The sequence below is a fragment of the Leishmania major genome, chromosome 7 (assembly GCF_000002725.2).
Source record: "Leishmania major strain Friedlin complete genome, chromosome 7".
In the NCBI taxonomy this organism is placed as follows: Eukaryota; Euglenozoa; class Kinetoplastea; order Trypanosomatida; family Trypanosomatidae; genus Leishmania; species Leishmania major.
Window position 1 is genome coordinate 338,451 of NC_007248.2, and position 14,204 is coordinate 352,654.

A 14,204-nucleotide genomic window follows, 5' to 3' on the forward strand; every position below is an offset into this window, starting at 1 on the left:
ACCACGCATACGGGCATGCCCCGTCCTCCTTGGTGCGGCATGGCGGTCTTATTTTTTGTGTATCGCCACGCGTGCATCTCTCTCTTTCTCGAGCCTTTCTCCTCCGTCTTCGATGCGCGACCGCCCTGCACCCTGCCCTGTGCACACTCCGCCTTGCCCCCTTTTACCGTACCCTCCTCTTCTTTCTCTCTCTCTCTCTCTCGTGCTGCCCCACAGAGGCGCTTGCTGTGCTGTCTGAGGCGCATGCGAGGCGAGCACGACGAAGAGCAGCAACCGCAGCAGACGAGGGAGAAGAGAGAGGCCTCGTCTCCATCTTTTTACGTGTATATGTGTGTGTGTGTGTGTGTGTGTGTCATTCTGGAGGAGTCCGTCCCTCCGCACAGGCGGGAGGTGTTCGTCCCGTGAGCGTGGGCGTTGTGTGTGATGGGTACGTATATATGCACATGTATGTATGGTATTTCTATGTATACACGTATGCGCTTCGCCTCTCGGGCACGCTGCGGGGAGCGCCGCCGACCCCATCCCTTCGTGCTTCCGACCCCCTGCGATGCTCTCTTCGCTATTTCTCGACTACGTCCTGCTTCTCGGATGATGCGAGTGGCCACCTCAGCACGATTTCAGGGTGTCCGGTGACCCGCACTTTGTGGGGAGGCCGAGCACCTGCAATATGCTCTCGGGGTACGGCTGGCGAACTCTTGGTGTCGGCGAACAGGTGTTGGAGGCTGGCGCTGTCCCGAAAGAGGCTTACCGTTTTCCGATCACGTTCGCACTAGCTCACACCGGATGGTGCCAACGATTCGACAGCTGCTGGACGACGAGATGCACACCGATCAGCCCAACAGTGCATGGTGTGCGGCGTCCGCTGCACTCTACCCTGCAGGCTGAGGAGGCATCGGTGCGGGGGGGGTGAGGGGGTGGCTCTCAGGCGCCCCACACCAGCAGGCGGTGCAAGGCCCGGGTGTGGCAGGCGCTCGAGCCACGCGGACACTTTCTGCCCATCCGATGAGCACCGCAAACACGCTCACTGCCGCAGAGCTCGCCCCGACGCCACGCCGCCCAGGACCCGCCCGCCGACATCCGCAGCGATGGCCCGCTCTCGCCCGCAAACGTCGTAGCCGCTGGACACGCGCACCACCAGAAGTGGCTCCGCATTCGGTCGGGATGGGGGCGGGGAGAGGGGGCTGCTCGGCGTCCACCCAGACCGAGTGGACACACCGGACCCGGAGATGCCACGCGTGGAGGTGTGTGTGTGCGCACTCCATGGAGTGTGCAGGGAGGCGTAACGCGACGATGCGCTGTTCTTGTCGGTGTTCTTCCGTTTTTCGTGGTGCTTGCTTTCTATCTTCACCTGACGTGCGTCTCTCACGCTGTTTCATCTTTTCCCGTCTGCTGGCTTGCCTTTCATGCACGCGTGATGGCGTGGGTGCCCGTGCACCGCGTGCTCTCTTCCCATTTTCTTGTGGAGTGGGTCTGCTCCGGGTAGCTTCGCTTGTCTGTGGTTCCCCCCCCTGTGTACGTCTCTGCTCATCCTTGTCGTCAACAAAACAGCATAACGCAAGCAGGGGTGAGGTCGAGGAGGGCGACGCGGCTGTGCTGAAGAGCCTCACCCACCACACATGCGTGTGCATATGCGACGCATGTGTGATGGGTGAAGTCGCTGCCTCAAGTGCCCGCGCGCCGCGCCTGCATGCACTTTTCTTTATGCAACCCACCGACATGTACAGGTCCACTTCTTAGGGTGCACGGATACTCCTCAGGATCGGCTGGTACGCAAGCTGTGTCGCTCGTGCTCTGCGTCAACTCTATCGCTGTCTCCCTCTTTCCCATCCATTCAGTCCTCTTGTCGCTACAGTCGCGACAAGGACCAACGCCGTCACCCGACGCTCTACGCGCCAGGCACGCACACGCGCAGGGGCGGGGCTGCACCTTTAAACTAGACGTGTCTCTGGCAGGTTTGTCCTTCCGCACACACTCACATACACACACACACACACACACACACACACACACTTTTGCCTGTCGCTCTCTCTCGACGCCGCTTCCTCTTCCGCCGCCGACCTCGTTGAACCACACCCGCGCACACTCGACATTGCCGGACAGCGCTGTCGGGTGCTAGCAGATCGAGCAGCGAAAGAAGAGAGAGAGACCCCCTCTATCCCTTGCCCGTCGTGCTCGTCTTCGTGCATACATGAGAGGCCTTCTCATCTTACTCGAGTGTACTGCACCCGCACCACACCGCACCACCCCTCTCTCCCTCGTTTTCTTTTATGATATTACCGGTGTTCTGCGCGGCGTTTCTCAGTGCCTCGCCGAACGCCGCCTCCGCTGTCTTGCACATCTGATGTATAAGGATAGGAACACCACACACACGCACTGCACGCAAGCGAGGCTCAGCGAAGGGGCTTCCATGTATACACACAGGCACACCGACACACAGCTACACGCAGAGACACACACACACACACACACACACCTAAATACGCCAGCACGCACTCGACTAGAGCAGGTGAGCTATCAGGCGAGGCACTGAGGTCCTTCGTTACCTTCTCTGCCGCTTCATACTCGCCTTTTGGATGCCGGTGTCGCCACGGCGTTTATGATGCACAATCCCAGCGCAGCCTCGGACCGCGTCAATGCCCCACACGAAACCCAAGCTGAACTTGATGCCTCCGCAGAGGCAACGCTGCAGCTATCCTTTGCCGCGTCACTGCCGATGCGGTTGCACGACGTCGCAACCGCCTCCGTATCAGGCAGACAAAGTGGGCAGCAAGATGCTCCCGCACGTCCCTCGGCAGCAGGTGCTGCTCTTGCAGTGACGCCATTGGCCAGGTCGTTGCCGTCTCCTCGATCTCGCTGTGCGACCTCCGCCACCCCGCCGCTGCCGCTGCCGCCGCCGCTCGTGCGACCAGCAAAGAAGGCGGTCGCAGTGGGCGGCCACGGCTGCAGCACTAACGGCGTGGTTGGTGGTGCCTTGCTCTTCCGCGATTGGTCCACCAACGCCGCGCTGCTCGATGAAGTTCTGAACACGCCGTTCTTCCAACTACTTCCGAAAAGCACAGAGAACACGGTCGCGCCGTCTGCGGCGGCGCACGATCCGGCACTGCAATCGGTAACTCTGCCCACTAGCGATACCCCGCTGCCGTCCATTCTCCTTATTGCCCTCGCAGACATCGAGGTGTTGCAGCAGTCTTTCTGCGCGCACACCCTCGTCAACCCAGTGAAGAATCAGCTCAGTGAGTTCAAGCGACTTGTGGCGGCCTCGATGCGGTCAGAGTTGACGCATAGGCACGAGCCGCCGCACACGGAGAACTTAGCAGCAGAAGCACAACCGGCTGCCGCCGTGGCTGAGGATGTCCATGCAGGCCACAACGCTGTCGACGGCGAAGGAGAGAAGACAGCCGGTGCTGCGATGCACGATGATGACTCGGCCGACGACTCCGCTCTCATCGTTAGCTCCTTACAGGCGCACGATGCGGCCGTCCGCGCGGCGTTGCGCACCGCACACGGGTTTCTCTACGGCAGTGAAACAGTCCCCGTCGGCGTGCCGGTGGTGCACCTGGAGCGCGCTCGACGAGAGTGGCTGACGCGATACCGCATCATGCACGTTCAGCCACATCTGCAGAAGGCCCAGCGACGTCGGTATGAGGCGTGGGCGCAGCAGCATCCACAGATACAGGGATTTACTGATGGCAGCGCCGACGATGCTGCCCATCAGCACGGCGCGTCTGCCTCGCAGAGTGCGATGACGCCAGTGTCTATGTGCGCAGCGTTGCAGCCCACGTATTGGCGAACCATTACCATGGAGCGGCCAAGTGCTGGGCTCACCACGACCCACCCCGGAACTGCGAATATGCCGCCGGCTGAAGTAGGAGAGGCTGCGGGCGGTAGCAGCGTCGTCCCGCCGCCAACACGTCGGCTGTGGTCGTCAAGCTCTGCACACTCCGCCTCGCCACTGCACGCGTTGTCGCCCGCGAAGACAACGGCGGTGCCGGTGCTCTACAAGGCAGCGTGGGACGTGGACCTCTACGACGACCTCGGCCTGGCCGTGTCGGCGGAGCAGCTCGACATTATGGTGCGCCAGGCAACGTCGCGCACCGCTGTAGAGGCGATGGAGCTAGAGGAGCTGGCGTCGCAGTTTTCGACGACAGCGGCTAACGCTTCTTTCGCTTCCCCGACGGAGCCCTCGGCGCCGCCGCCGCTCATCCGCGCTGCCGACCTTACCCAGATGCAACTCACCCTTCCCGTCTTTGTGTACGTTGTAAGTCGCTACTTATTCGTTGCCCACTACGCCGCGTACTTTCCGACAGGCCTGTTCAGCCGCGCCCTCATCGACCCCTTCTACTTCCCGGACGCAGCTCAATGCGCGCCGGAGTATGCGCTGCGTGCGGCGCCGGCCCTACGACGAGAGATGCGGCGTGTGTATGCCAGCTACGCCGCGAAGCTGGCGGATGCGCACCGCTGCTTTCCGGATCGCACGCGCTCGACAGAGGTGCCGCTGCCGCCCAACGACATGTTTCACCTGTGGGAGCTGCTGTGCCCGCCTCAGCGGCAGGACGTCGCAGGGCGGTGGAACCCCATTCCGTGGGGCCAGCTGATGCCCGAGGAGGAAGAGGCGCTTCTTGATGAGGAATTCAAGAGTGTCGCGCACGCAGGTCAGGACGCCGTCGACAAACATGTCTCTCACGAGGAACCGCTGTTGAGTTATCCATACGCCCGTGCAGCACGGCTAACCTACCGGCAGCGGCTCCAGCAGCTCGCCCAGCACCCGCTACTTCTGGCCGAGGTGCATCGCCTTCTCTCGCAATGCGAGGACGTCGCGATGCAGTTCTTCACGATGATTGACATGGAGCAGAAGGGCTGCATCACTTGGGAGGCCTTCACCAACGCGCTTATCGAGGAGGCAGACGTGCAGGATCATCAGCGCAAGGTGCGCGAGCGTGCTGCCCATCTGACGCGCACCAGCGCCTCGGTCTTTGACCGGTACGTCGTGGAGCCGCTCCCCTCAACGCTCGCGCGACTTGGGTACACGGGCAACGTCTTAGAGGTGCGGCACAGCGCGTCGCTCGTCATGCTGGAGGGTGCGAACGACTATGCCGTGTGCGATGGCACTCAGCTGGGTAGCATTCACCAACGGTTTCTTGTTAGGCCCATGGAGGTGTTGTGCAAGGAACTCGAAGAGGAGCCGCACGACGCCTTTGGTCGACTCATCCGCGGCCTCCGTGGCGATCGGGGCGGCGGCGGCGGCGACGGGGAGATTTACAGGCGAAGAGCGCACTCGAACACTGATGCTGACGGCTACGACGCGGCACTGCGACAGCGGCCGTGGCGCAACAATCAACAACCTCTGCGGGTGTACGTTCGCTACGAGGACGGCCGACGACTGCAGGAGTCGACGGCATTGAACATGCTGCAGCAACTGAGCCCCTCAAAGGCGAGGGCCGTCACGGCAGCCGGCAGGGGGACTGTTGACGACCACGAGGGCGCGTTCACAAGCATGCGGGCACATCAACCGGCGAAGTTGGTCTCCCTCGAAGGCATCTTGGTTGTCGAGAACGTCTCGCCATGTGTGCCGTATCCCGTGTTTGTGACACGCGGCAATGACATGCTGCTGCGGTTGTACGGCGCCAGCAGGGCTGTCCAAGCGTTGCCGGAGGCAGGCGTGCTGCGTTGCACGAAGACCGTGTCAAGCATGGAGTGGGCTGCTGGCGGCCGTCGAGCGCGACGCTCTAGCGTCAGCAGCACCGGTACCACGTCCAACAGCGCCGCCTCGCGGTCAGCCGGGGTGCATGGCGACGGGAGGGAGCTCCAGGGGCGCCGCAGCGGCAACCCCGCGCAGGGTGACCGTACTCTCTCCCCTGCCGTCGCGCCGCTGTCGCCACACCAACGGACGCATCATGACCGCATCTCTGTGCAGCGGGAGGAGTACCTGCTGCTGGGCACCCGTGACGGCACCATCCTCCTCGTGGACCTCTACGCCCTCCTGAACCACGTCCCGCGCCTCGCGATGCCCGCGGACACTCACAGCGGCAGCACCGTTGAAGGTGTGAGTAACAGCGCAGCCGGCGACGGCACGGGCGACGTGGGCGGCAATGGCGGAGCGGCGAGCACGATGGGCGCTGCATTCAGCGTCATGCAGTCCACATCGGAGCGCATCGGCAGCTCCGAGAGCGCGTGGTCAGGCTACCGCGACCTCGCCCGCCGCACGTACTACGGCGACATCGGCGCCTTCGTCGTTCACACGCGGCAGGTGCACACGCCCGGCACGCTCGTGTCCTCTGTCGTGGCCGCGGCCACCAACGGCTTGGTGGTTTCCAGCGGGCTCGACGGGGATGTCTTCACCATGCGACTGGCTTACCCGTTCTCGTGGATCACGGCTGCCGGGACGCAGCGGACGCCGAGCGGCGTCGCTGCAGGTGTGGGGCCCGCCACCGCCGACACAAGCCGCCCGCTCGTGTGCATCGAGGTTCTGCACCGCATGCGTGTATCCGACACTGGTGTACGCTACGCTCTGCCCATTCCCTTTCTCTCCATGCTCGCTGTGCAGACGGCGAGCAACAAGGTGTACCTTTACCATACCTCCGTGCTGCCGACGGCATCGGCACTGGTGGACGGTGGCCGCAGCGATGCCGCATCCACGCAGGTGTCTCCCGCACCCTTGTCAACGCCACGGGCAGTGCCGGAGGGCGTCGAGGTGGCGGCCGATGGCGGTTTTTCACTGGTGCCCGCGGCGTCTTCGGCGACGTCGCCACGGCTGGAGCTGTACGACGCAGCAGCGCCGCATCTCGGCAGCATCGTCGCCATGATATTGGTGAAGGAGCTTGACCAGCTGATCACAGTGGATAGCAGCGGTTACGTGAAGGTGTGGTCGCTGCGGCAGACGCAGCCTCTCACCTCTTTCTACGCGTGGGCGCCGCTCAACATCCCCAACAGCGGCAGCGGCGTCGGCGACGCGGGGCGGCTGACCGGGTGGTCGTCCTCTCAAGGCAGTGGCGCTGCGCACCGCGGCAACGGCCATGGCTCAAGCATGTCGGCAGGTGGCGTTCCCACTTCCTCATCGGCGCTCCTGCGGACGACGAAGAACAGCATCGAGGTGGCTGTCGACGCGGCGGAGTATCGCCTGCAGCCGTGCCGCAGCGCCGCGTTCAACTACACCGGTCGGCAGCTCTTCGTCATGGGGAGCCACAACGCCGCTCACTGCTTCTTTGTGAGTGGTCAATCCAGCTCGCGGGCGCACACGCAACCGCTGCGGGTGCTGTTGGTGGACACGGCAACGGTTTCGCGGGTGGGCGGCGTGAATCACCGGCTTATCAGTCTCAGCAGCGCAGACTGCCGCGTGTGGTCGCTGCTAACTGGAACCATGGAGCTCGGCATCCGCGCGAACAGCGCCGAGTACCGTCACCTCTTCAACAACCGGCTCACTGGCAACGTGCGAGGCAGATCCTCGTCGATCGCCAAGTCTGTAGAGCAGCAGCGGTTGAGCAGGAAGGGCGGCCGTGGTTGCAGATCCCGTGGCGCGCGCCCTCGGTCGAGCTATCGCACACGCACGTACAACGCTCACGACGCCCTTGTTCTGGCAGCCGCATCCTCCTCGACGACGACGGGCGAGCCCCAGCGTTTGTTGCCGCCCTCGGTCGACGACGTCATGCGAGCCGTATTGGCGCGTCCGTGGAGCACCCACAGCTACTCGCGCCACCACGATGCGCCGTGGCGCGCTGCTGGGGCTGCGGCGGGCCCGCGCAGGGAAGCTGCAGTGGCCGCCGCCACGGCTTCGCTTCCACTACTGACGGCGGGGAAGCAGCCTCACGGCAGTGCGGAAGCCCCCGGCAACAGCGGCGGCACCGGCGGCGGTGCAGAGGATGACACCGATGAGCTCGTAACGAACGTGATGCGCGATCAGAACCTGCTGCTGAGCGACATTCGGTGCGCGTGTCTTGGCCCTGGTGGTGAGTGGGTCGGCTACGCGCTGCTTCACGGCGATGTCCGGCTGCACCGCAGTGATTCGGGGCGGTTGCTACACACCTTCATCACTACCCCTCCGTCCACGGAGGACTTGATTGAGGCGGCGATGCAGTACCAACACCTCTTCACTCCCGTCACCGCCGCGTACGCACTGCCGCCGCTGCACCCGGTGACCGTCGGGGATGCTGCCGCGGCAGCAAGTAACATGCCCGCCGGCATGAACACGGCATATGGCGGTGGCGGTGGTGCCAGCGGCTCACTAACCACGGTCGTACCGCCCTCTCAGTCGCCGACGGCGCGACTCCCCCCGATTGCGTATGCAAAGGCCGTTGCGCTGGTTCTGGAGCGGCTTCTCGCGACTACGATTGGTGTTACCTGTGGCCCCACCGGGGCAGCGCCGGCCTCAGCCCCGTCAGCAGACGGCGACGATCGACTGGGCCGCAACGTGCATCGGGAGCCGCTGCACATGCTCTACCTCGACGCCTCGCAAGAGTTGCTCGTCGCCTACGCGGACGGTCTGCTGCGCTCCTTCACGCTGCTCAGCCACTCCAGCACGGCGACACGCGTGATCGTCTCCCGCACGTTGATGAATCGAGCGCTGACGCAGGTGCGGCATGCGCTGGCGTGGAACAGCCGCCACGCAGGCGCCGCCCGCCCTGCGACGGCAGCAGGCACGGAGGTGCCAGGGAGGAGATCGGCATCGCTAAACGCAAGCCTCTCGGTGCTTCCGCCAAAGGAGCTGCTCACGGCTGGCTCCCTCCGCGGCGTCGGCATCGGCGACGCTGAGGCGATTGAGGATCACAATAGCCTTGTAGCCACTGACCGCAACTCCGTGCCTCCTTCGCGAGTCGCGTGTAGCGAAGGAGCCGGCGGCGGCCCAACGGTGCGGCTCAACAATGCGGACGCGGCCGAGGTGATGCCTGCAGCATCACCGGCGAACATAGCGCGAGCCGTGATGGTCTCCTTGTCCACGCGCCAGATCGAACCCGACGTGGTGCTGCTCGCCACTGCCAGCTCTCCACTCGGCCTTATCTGTCTCGTGCATGCGAGTGGCCTAGTTACCGTCTTGGACGTACAGTCGCGCAGCGAGACGGACGGCGCTGCGCGGATGCGGATGATGTTGAGCGACGCTGACGACGTGAAGGGCGGGGTTGGTGGTGGCTGCGCTGAGCAGAAGCCTGAAAGCGGACGCGGACGCGCTGAGGCCGGCGTTGTCGTGCACAGCTTCATGACGACAGACGAGGTGACGGCGGCGATGTTCCTCGGCGCTTACCCTTGTCTCGTGCTGGCGGATCGTCAACATCAGCTCTCTTTCCACCTGATGAAGGGCTCGAGCTTGCTGGCGCTGCTTGGTGAGTTTGCTGAGCAACTCGAGAAGGATGTGATGGCGTGCGCCGCAGGCCTCCGCGAGCAGGCCGAGCCCGAGGCGAGCGTCAGCGCGACGGCGAAACTGTCGCTGACGGCCCTGCGCAGTACCAGTAGCTACACTGCCGCAGCGTCGTCACCGCGGCTGCCGCCAACTGGCAGGGTGGAGACAGGCGCAGAGCGAGGGTCGAACCCCACCGCAACGAGCTCGACGCTGGTGTGGACCTTTTCCGTCGCCGACACGTGCGCTTCGCAGCGCTCGCTGGGCTACATCACGGCACTCACCTTTGACGCTCTCTACGCCACCGTGTACGTTGGCACGTCTCAGGGCTACATCGTGTCGTACCTCGTGCGGCGCTTTGTTATGGCGTTTCAGCTGACGCCGGTGTTCCTTCGCGGCGTAGACGGCGTGGCTGTCTCGACGTACGCAGCAGAGCTGCAACGCGCCCTCGCGGCAGCGCGTCCTGGAGCATCGCCGTGCAACAACCCAAGCAGAGACTTTCTGCACAACTACCTGCGCGTCGTCTTCGACGTTCCCCCGTCGGTGGCAACGCAGGCGACCGAAACCCGCCTCCGCAGCCCACGGAAGCGGCACGTCAGCTTGACTGGCAATCCCTCGACGGCCGCGACACCAGCCAGCCAATCACCGAAGGAGCTCGGCGGCCTCATTGACGTTTACAAGTGCCGCCGAGATCTTTTCCACGTCTCGTGGCGCGGCGTCACCGGCAAGCGACGCGGAGGGGGTGGCAGCGGCATGTACGCGGCGGCGCCGTCGCAGGCCATCTCGATCTGCACATCCAGTGAGGCGCTCATCGCCGCGGCGGTGTTGCACGATGCTGTAACACGAATGACGACAGTCGCCTCGGCCTGTGGCACCGCGGCGGAGGCCTGTCCAGGTACCACCGCGACACCAGACGAGACGCAGCCGTGGTGGTGCACGCCCGCGGGGCGGACGGTGAAGGAGTACGTGACACGCAAGTGCAGAGGCGACGCAGCTCGGGGCGGCATGGGCGAGAGCACCGGGGCTGCTAACGCAAGCCCCGCCGATTTGGGTGAGCTGGAGCTGGGCGCAGAGGGAGTGCAGCTGCTGCGTGGATGGGTGGCCGCGGTGCTGGCCGAGCAACGTCGCTACTTGCCGCGTAACACGAGCGATGCAGAGGCAGTGTCCGAAGCGCGACAGCAGCGGCAGCAAGAATCTTTCTCCACTACACCCGTTGGCACTCAAGGCGGAGTGAGTCGTACCTCCAGCAGTAGAAGCCGCAGCAGCAGCGGACTCACGGCAGTGCCGCCAGTGCTGACGTCAGCCTGCGGTCATGACGTCTTCACTAGCGGCGTCAGCCACGCCGGTGCCGACCAGGGGGCAGCTGCTGATGCTGTCGGAGGAGGCGCCGCAACCGCGGCCTCGCAGACGGCCACGGCACAGCAGTTAGCGGAGGCTCTTGTGCAGGAGGTACAGGAGGAGCTTCTCTTTGGAAAGGAGGCCCCCGCGACAGTGGCGGCTGCCCACTACGGCTACGGGCCCATGTCTGAGCTCACCACACCCGCCGCCACTCCGCAGCACCCCATCACAGACTCCTGGGTCGAACTCCTCTTTACCAGGCAGGCCATGTGCACCACCAGTCGCTCCCCACTGTGCTTGTTGACGCCGCCAGCGATGCTCGAGCGAGCCCGACGAGAGCGGCAGGATCGGCGAGGGCGGATGGCTGCCACTGCAGCAGCTGCTGCAGGAAACGCAGCTGGCGATGCGCCAGCGATTCCGGAGTGGAACGCTTACGTCGAGGGGGCTTTGCCCGACTACCTCGCCGACATTCTAAGCCACCCGAGCCAGGTGCTGACTGAGGTTGAGCGTCAGGCACTTCAGCAACGCTCCATCACAGTACTGCAGTGCCGGCGCAACGGCTACCTCTGCGTCGGCCACGCTGACGGCGGCGTGACGCTGTGGACGCCGTACGCGTGCGCGCGGCTGGAGAGCCTGTGCCCGAGTACATCGTTGGCGGCGACGCTGGACCGCCTCGCTGCGTCTGTCAAGACGCAGTTCCACTGCCTTCATGAGCGCATATTACTGGAGCGGCAGCGACTCGCCTTCGAGGGAAGTCTGCGCAACAGTCGCCACACAGAGGAGGAGAGGGTCGCCTGCATGAAGCGCCGCATCCGCGCGATGCTGCTCGAGCATCACCTGGCCCAGCTGCAGCTGGAGAGGACAGAGGGCGAAGGCGAGGGAGACGCGGACGCGCTGGCTGGCAGGGCCCAGGAGACAGAGCCGCCGTCCATGTTCTCGACGTCGGCGAAAAGTGCTCTGAACCCGCGCAAACGGAGCACGCCCAATGCACGGCGGCACAGCAGCCGCGCGGCCGTCGCAAAGGCACAGGGTTTGGAGAAGTGCAGCACGTCAACGCAGCCCTTCGTGTGTGGCTCGATGGAGGCAGAGCTGCTGGCCATGCGTCCGCTCTTGTGCTTGCTGCTCGGTGTCTCGTCGCCGGCGGAACTGCGTGCCCGGCAGCTGAGCCTCGAGGATCTCTTCTTCCTCCCCTTCAAGGCCCGCAACCTCGCCTCGCTGGAGGCGTTCAACCCCCACTCCTACGACGTGGCGGTGGCAGTGGCGATGCGCCGACTGCGGCGGGATCTCATCGAGGAGGCCGAGGAATACGCCACCGAGGAACCGGGTGGGAATCCGCAACTCTTGCCAGACGCTCTCACCGCCGCCGTGACGCAGGCTGTGTCGACGGCATCACATACCGTTACCTCTCCCGCCTCTCCCGTCTCGCTGAGCGGCAGCGCTGGTCACCTGCAGCGTAAGCGGCAGGAAAGTGTGTACGACTACCGCTTATCATCTCTGGCGCGGGCCTGGCACGATGGTGCCGATCGGCCGCAGAAGGGGCAGTCGTCTGACGCATCAGGGGCGGCAACCTTCCCAGGGGTGCTGCGCCTGCTGCTGCACCGGGCAATGGAAAGGGCTCCATACTTGTCGAACGGCGCTGTCGCGGCGACCTCGCCACTGACCGCCGCCTCTGCGGCGGCTCCCGTGAACGCTGGCAAAATGGAGATTGCGCACGGCACTGCGGCTCACGCCGCTGGTGCCCAGTCACCGTCCCCAACACCTGCAGCGATTGCTGACGGCACGGCGCCTGCGGATGGGGAATACTACGAAGTGTGCCACGTTCTGCAGGTGGCGGAGGTGCAAGCGGAGTCGAAGTGGGAGGTCGAGGAGCTGGGTCGAGCGTGGCGGCGACTGCAGGCTTCCACAGTGGCCGCCACAGCGTTCTCCACGACCGCGCGCTGGAATAGTGGGCGTGACCGTGCCGATGTATGCGACAGCCCTCCCGCACAGCTGCCGCTCAGCAGCGCCGCCGCCGTATCCGCCGCGGTGGACCGCCAGGTGAAGCGCGGTCTGGAGGCGCGCATAGTGGCGCTGTCGCACCGCGCTGTCGCGGCTGCTCTCTTACGGAACGTGCAGCTGTGCTGTCGATCCGCTCACACGAGGGCAGCGCTGGTGCCGCCCCCCCTTCATCCAGGCGACGGAGCTAGCGGCGCGTATTCGGCCTGGCCGCCGACGACCTCCCGGCGTGGTGGTGGGCTAGCGTGGGTGCAGAGCGTCCTCCGTCAACAGGTGCAGCAAGCCTTTACGGAGCCGCTGCTGACATGGCTGCAGCTCGCGTCGTCGTCGGTAAGCCATGCTGTCATCCCTATCCGCTACGGGTCGACATGGATCTACGGACAGCAGCGCAGCCCGGCCCTGGCAGCCACGGCAATGCCTGTGCTCTCTGGCGAAGAGGGGCTGCTGCCCTCCCCCACTAACGCGCCGCTGCAAGCTCTTTGCCACACCTCCTCCACGCCCGGCGGCGGCGGCGGCGACGGCGACCCCCACGCCGCACCTGCAGAGGGGTGCAGAGAGAACAAGAAGGCCTTCCTTACTGAGGTGCCAGGCGACGCGAATGGCGCTGGTGCTGCTGTCGGCTCATCTTTATGCCCCCCAGAGCGGGTGGGTTTTGGTGCGAGCGGGCACACGGCAGTGACGGGTGGCACCGACAGGAGAGCGGGACAGCGTTCCCTGTCGTCCCGGTTGTCATCCACCGCGGATCGGCCGTCATTGGGCGACGTCGGTATGGCTCTGTCGTCGAAAGACTCGCGCTCGCCCTTACCCTCGCCTTTGCCGCCGCTCAAGTCCACGCGCGCCAGCACCATTAGCGGGCATCGGCTGGGCTCGCTCGGTGTGCACGACGCGCGTGCGATGATAGCGGATCGTGGTAACCGGGCCGCTTCTGCCATGGGTGACACGGCGTCGCTCATTTCGCGTTCTCTCTCGAGCACGTCGTCTCTTTCCATGACAAGCATCCCGCCCAACGCCACCCTGAGCAGCCCCGCCGTCTACCCAACGCCGCAGGTGAGACAGCGCCTGCTGACCTCGTCCGCCTTGCACCGGACGAAACTGGCACACACCGGCAGCTGCGGTGGCGCTCCGCATCAGCAGAGACCAGTGACCACGGGTGTGACCGGTAGAGGGGGCGCTGCAGGCAACTACACCGTCGTCACGAACACGCTTCACGCTGCTGCCGCTAGGACGACGGTGCCACCCGCTACGTCTACCGGCTATGGCGGCGGACGCAGAGGAGGAGCTGGAGGGGGAGGGGGAACTCGAGGCAGCAGGGCGGCAGCCGTGCAGCCCTTCACCTACTACTCGCTCTTTGGCCAGGCCGGCACCACCAAGTAGATGGCTCGGACGTTCCAACCACGTGGCGACGTGCACCCACGTACCCACCCTTCTCTCCTTTTCGCTTTTGTGCCGTCTTCTCGTACCCGTGCTCTCCTCCTCCGCCTCCTTTGTTTTTATGTATATACAGATGCACGTACGCATGTATGCATGCTTTACCTTTCTTCCACAA

General features: G+C 64.6%; 1 protein-coding gene across 1 annotated transcript; it reads left to right on the plus strand.

Moving 5' to 3' along the window:
• Positions 1 to 2,713: 2,713 nt before the first annotated feature.
• Positions 2,714 to 14,032, plus strand: LMJF_07_0740 (conserved hypothetical protein; the record flags this gene model as incomplete). Its single annotated transcript, XM_001680929.1, has 1 exon — positions 2,714 to 14,032. One exon carries the CDS (start codon positions 2,714 to 2,716, stop codon positions 14,030 to 14,032), a length of 11,319 nt encoding a protein of 3,772 aa, XP_001680981.1.
• Between the last annotated feature and the right edge of the window lie 172 nt (positions 14,033 to 14,204).